This window comes from Polyodon spathula, chromosome 11, assembly GCF_017654505.1.
Source record: "Polyodon spathula isolate WHYD16114869_AA chromosome 11, ASM1765450v1, whole genome shotgun sequence".
In the NCBI taxonomy this organism is placed as follows: domain Eukaryota; kingdom Metazoa; phylum Chordata; class Actinopteri; order Acipenseriformes; family Polyodontidae; genus Polyodon; species Polyodon spathula.
Genome location: NC_054544.1, coordinates 28,630,187 through 28,635,431, shown reverse-complemented (window position 1 = coordinate 28,635,431; position 5,245 = coordinate 28,630,187). Strand labels below are relative to the sequence as shown.

The window sequence follows — 5,245 nt, the reverse complement described above, 5'->3', positions numbered from 1 at the left end:
ATAATAATAATAATAATAATAATAATAATAATAATAATAATAATAATAATAATAATAATAAATGTGCTATTCTTACGAAATTACTTTTCATAGTAGCTAAGGCATCAATTTGTTTTTTTAATTAACACTTTTGTTTAAGATGGGAGCTAATTTTTCCACTAACAAATTAAATAATACTTTCTTGATGTGTGTCAGAAGCTTGTCATTGATGATTAGTCAAGAAGAGAAATTACGCGCGACAACCTAGTGATCGGGATCCACCTCTCCCCCTGACGTCAGAACAAGAGTTTAAAAAGGACAGTTTGGCGATCCCTAAGAGCAGAACAGAAGAATATAACCTGTACAACGCCAAGAATTATTGAAGCCAGCTGTACTCACCGGTCCTCAGTGTACTCCAGTTTGGAAAAATGCTCTCCTCTCGCCTCCAGTGCGCCCTGACTCTACTGTCACTCGCCTTGGCAGTCAGCAGCGTCTCAGCGGCTCCTTCCGACCCTCGTCTCCGCCAGGTTCTTCAGAGAACACTCGCTACATCAGCAGGGAAGCAGGTAAGGAGCGTCCGAAATCTAGAAATGAACTTTTATTAGAACTAAGGGGATGCGCACCTGAGGGCTGTTAGAATCGATCCGGTTGCTTAGGGGTAATTTAAAAGTTCGACGTTGCAGTTTAATTCAGAAATGTACCGTTTTCAAAAGATCTGTGTAATGTGCATACCCAGTGCGATCTGATTATATTGCTTGCATTTTGTAACTCTGTAAATTATGTTATACTGGTCACTTAACTCTCGATAACCAGACAGAGCTAGAATCTACGAGGGTACAGCTGCAAACCGCCATAAAGTTTCCTAATTCCTTATTCGAGTTGTATATCTCGGCTGTTCAGAAAGGCCAGGTGGCACCAACACCAAAAGTTTTGCCCAATTTTTTCTAAGCAAGGTCCCCAAATAATGTCATTTTCTTATTCATCTCGAATAAGTAAAAATGAAATAAAAGTTGTTTATTTCCTTATTTTTCCCTATTCGGGTTCAATAAGGAAATATTAGTGTTATTTGCTTTTCCCCTATTCCATATTTAATAAGAGAAAAAAATAGAACATACTGTAACAATAACATTTAATAAGGAAACAACTTTGGTAGTTAGCTGAAACAGTATCTGTACGAGCGCGCGGGCTGGTCTCACTCAGAGCTCTCCAAGGTCCTGAAATATTTATTTGTGTTCCGCTGGAACAAGTACCGATAGTTTCGCGGTCTTCATTGCTAAACAGCAACAGAAAGACTCTGGGTTTATTGAAGGGATGTTACCTGTTCATCTGTAACACCAGACTCCTTTGTACACAGCTTATATCAGAACCCGTTCTTATGCATAGCGTATAGTCTAACTAGCCACTGAACAATAAAGAGACGCGGCTTCCAAGCTGATAAAAGACAATGCATAGATTTACAGCTGGACCAAACATTTTAAAGAATAAATTTATTTTGCAATGGTTTTAAACACGTTTAATTCTTAATTGTTTGACAATATACAAAAACACAAGTGCAACCAAAATAATGACTGCAGTGTACATATGTTGTGTTAAAATGTGTTACATAAGATTCTTGCTTAGAATTAAACATATTGGTTATCTGTGTACTTTTAAGACTATTCGTGTAGGTAGTCAGTATAACTCACTGCTGTACACTGAAGCATGCAAAGCAATGAACATATCTAACACTTTTTTATATGTTCTGAATATATGTTATTTGCTAACATAATGTCAATGACTAGCTCCAAACCAATGCCAAATCAACCAGCAACCTCATACCTTTGCTTCAAAAGTAAACATACAACAGAGCCCATATTGCTTCTATGGGGTGTTACGAGTGGTCCGTAACAGATTAGAGTAATCAAGAGCATTGAGATCGATAAAACTGCTCATAAAGAATAGCAGAATCGCAAACGTTAAGTTCCTGAACGTTTACAGAAGATGCATTATCCTTGTAGCCGCTGCCAGAAATATCTTTTTTTCTAACACAAAATTGTAGAGCTCATAAAACCATCATGTTTATTAGAGTGCAAACAGCGACACAATACAACGTCAGTGCCTGTGATAACCAGCTCCCACGAAAGGCAAGCAGCTTTGCTAGGTGTTCTTACGTTGTTTAATATGCAATTGTACCAGACACTGCAAGTAATAATGATGATGATATAACAACAACTACTACTACTACTACTAATAATAATAATAATAATAATAATAATAATAATAATTAATTATTATTATTATTATTATTATTATTATTATTATTATTATTATTATTGATCGCGAATATGCAATTCGTTTGTTTCAGGCTTTCAACATTGTTGTAAATAACTTTAAGAAATAAACCGGAAAGACTATACAGTAGCTTTATATAGAGTGTAGAGCAAGCAAAGGTCTTTGAAATTCCGTTATATTTTCTTTATATAACAAATCATGTTTCGTAAAAAGAAAAAATAAATCTACAGAAACGTCTACTTCGTTGTATTACACTTGCTGCATGGTTGTGACAACATACCGATATAAAAAAAGAGATGAATTAATGAATAAAACTGGGTGCGCTTTCTTTGTCTCCTTGCAGGATCTGTTAAAATATTCCCTTGCAGAATTGTTGTCCGAGCTCGCGCAGTCAGAGAACGATGCCTTATCTTCAGACGAGCTATCCCGTGTAGCCGAACAGAATGAAGTACGCCTCGAGCTGGAGAGGTCTGCTAATGGCAACCCTGCAATACCACCCAGAGAACGCAAAGCCGGTTGCAAGAACTTCTTCTGGAAAACGTTCACCTCCTGTTAACTTTGAGCCAAACTCTCCCATCCGCCCCGTTCTTCGTCTTCTCTCCAGAACCCGTCTAAAACAAGCTGCAGACTGTAAATGAAATGAAATGTACACCCTGTTATTTCGATGATTTAAACAATCAGTTTGATTTTAATGTTACCAGAGAAGCCTTTAGTTTACTATTGTATGGTATCTGCTTTGAATTGGAGTTTATGCATAGTGTCTTCTTGATATGCATTACCCAATTCTGACAGATGTACTATTTTGAACTGTTTGTTTCATTAAAATATGTTTCAGACTCAAATGTGCTGCTGGATGCTTTGAAAGCGTTTGAAAACTTGATTTATTTGGTTTGAACCATACCCTTGATATTTGAAGTTCATACAATGCATTAAACTTTGGTTTTAATGTGAAACAATAGCGCCTATTCACACAACGTTAGAGTTTGTTTTCTAATATTTAAATAACGCTTAAAATTAAAGTGTTTTTCTGATTATTTTTTGAACAAGTCTTTTCAGAGGAGTTGAGCTAAATATTTGAGAACTTATTTAAAGGTCATGTTCGTTAAGCTACAATATAGGATATGTGCCCTTATTGTAATGAAAAACAGAGGTAGACTTTTACTTTTATGCTATATTACAATGCATGGTTATAAAATACAACATCTGAAGTAATCATTTGACATAGTTCTGTAAAAGGGTTCTACATTATAGAGCAGCATTATTTTACAGCCAGGGTAGCAGTGGTGCATTGCTCTCTCGAGGTGCTTCTCCTTTTCATACAACTGCACTTAAGCACTGGTGGTGCACAACCCGTCTAGAGGATGAATGTACTGTAATTCAAAGAGCTTGTCTCAGCTGGGAAGAGAAGGGACTCAGGACTGACTGAGGTGCACTGGTGGTGTGTGCGCTCCAATTTACTTTGATTACATGCACAATGAATTCACTTTTTTGGAACAGATTCTTTTGAAACCAAAAACAAATGTGCAGTTACCTGTGCACCTGAATCCCATTAGACTCCCGAACTCGCTCCCAGCTCCAAACTGTTTTACACACAATCCCATAAAACCCCGAACCCGATCCTAGCTCCAAACTGGTTTACATGTAATCTCATTAACACCTTAACCCGATCCTAGCTTTAAACTGGTTTACATGCAATCCCATTAATCCCTTAACCCGATCCTAGCTCCAAACTGGTTTAGATCCAATCCCATTAAACCCTGAACCCGATCCCAGCTCCAAACTGGTTTTCATGCAATCCCATTAAACCCCCAAACAAGATCCCAACTCCAAACTTGTTTACATGCAATCATCTTAATCCCCCAAAACTGCTCCCATCTCCAAATTGGTTTACATGCAGAATACTTTGAGAATTGGGTCCCATTGTAGCCAGTGTCCTTGTCCACTACCATTAGTAAACACAAATTCTCAAACAGATCACCATCAGGAGCAATGATACTAACCTTACAAAAATACACTGAGTGTAAAAAACATTACGAACACCTTCCTAATACCGAGTTGCACCCCCTTTTTCCCTCAGAACAACCTTAATTCATCAAGGCATGGACTCTACAAGGTGTTGAAAGCGTTTCACAGGGATGCTGGCCCATGATGACTCCAATGCTTCCCACAATTGTGTCAAGTTGGCTGGTAGTAAAACTCTACTCCGAATAGCTTGTTCCATCCCATCCCACAGATGCTCAGTTGGATTGAGATCTGGTGACTGAGCATGCCACTGCAGTAAGCTGAATTCACTGTCATGTTTGTGGAACCACCTGGACAATCCTAGCCTTGTGGCATGGATGAAAAAATCCATTAGCAGATGAATACACTGCTGCCATGAAGGGATGCACCTGATTGGCAATGATGTTCAGATATCCTGTGGCATTCAAACATTGCTCCATTTTTATCAAGGGGCCCAATGTGTGCCATGAAAACACACCCCATACCATCACACTACCACCACCAGCCAGCACTGTTGACATGCGGCATGATGGATGCATGTACTCATGTGGTTTTCTCCATACCCTAGTCCTCCCATCAACATAGTCTCTGAAAAAATAATTTTAAAACAAACCTTTCAGAATACTATAGACCCACATTTCCTGCTCTTTTCTGGATTAATAATAGTAAAACTATAGTGGAGTCAATGAAATGTTCTGAGAAACACAAGTTCTCAATACAAATATTTTGTGTTAATTCTAGAAATGCAATTTCTGTTAAATTTAACACATGCTTTTTTTTTCTTTTTTATTAAAACACAATACTCAATATAATTTCATCCCTGTGACTGGGATGACACTTACTAGATGTAATATGCAGTTCTATCTATGTAGGTATAAAAAAATAACAGATAGTATACATAATATATGAAGTTATATGAACCATCAAGGTTTAAATTTCCATCATTCTGTTGGTACCCTATACTTTACACCATTCAGTCAAACATGTGGTATTG

The 5,245-nt window shown here is 37.5% G+C and overlaps 1 protein-coding gene across 1 annotated transcript; it reads left to right on the top strand.

The window, feature by feature from the left end:
* The first annotated feature begins 332 nt into the window (after positions 1-332).
* On the top strand, positions 333-3,213 carry LOC121323422 (somatostatin-like). Its single transcript, XM_041264483.1, has 2 exons — positions 333-545; positions 2,594-3,213. Exons 1-2 carry the CDS (start codon positions 408-410, stop codon positions 2,804-2,806), a joined length of 351 nt encoding a protein of 116 aa, XP_041120417.1. The 5' UTR covers positions 333-407; the 3' UTR covers positions 2,807-3,213.
* Positions 3,214-5,245: the final 2,032 nt, after the last annotated feature.

Coding starts and splice junctions, on each gene's coding strand:
- LOC121323422 (XM_041264483.1), top strand. CDS start 408: ATGCTCTCCTCTCGCCTCCAGTGCGCCCTGACTCTACTGTCACTCGCC. Junction 546..2,593: donor CTACATCAGCAGGGAAGCAG/GTAAGGAGCGTC, acceptor GTCTCCTTGCAG/GATCTGTTAAAATATTCCCT.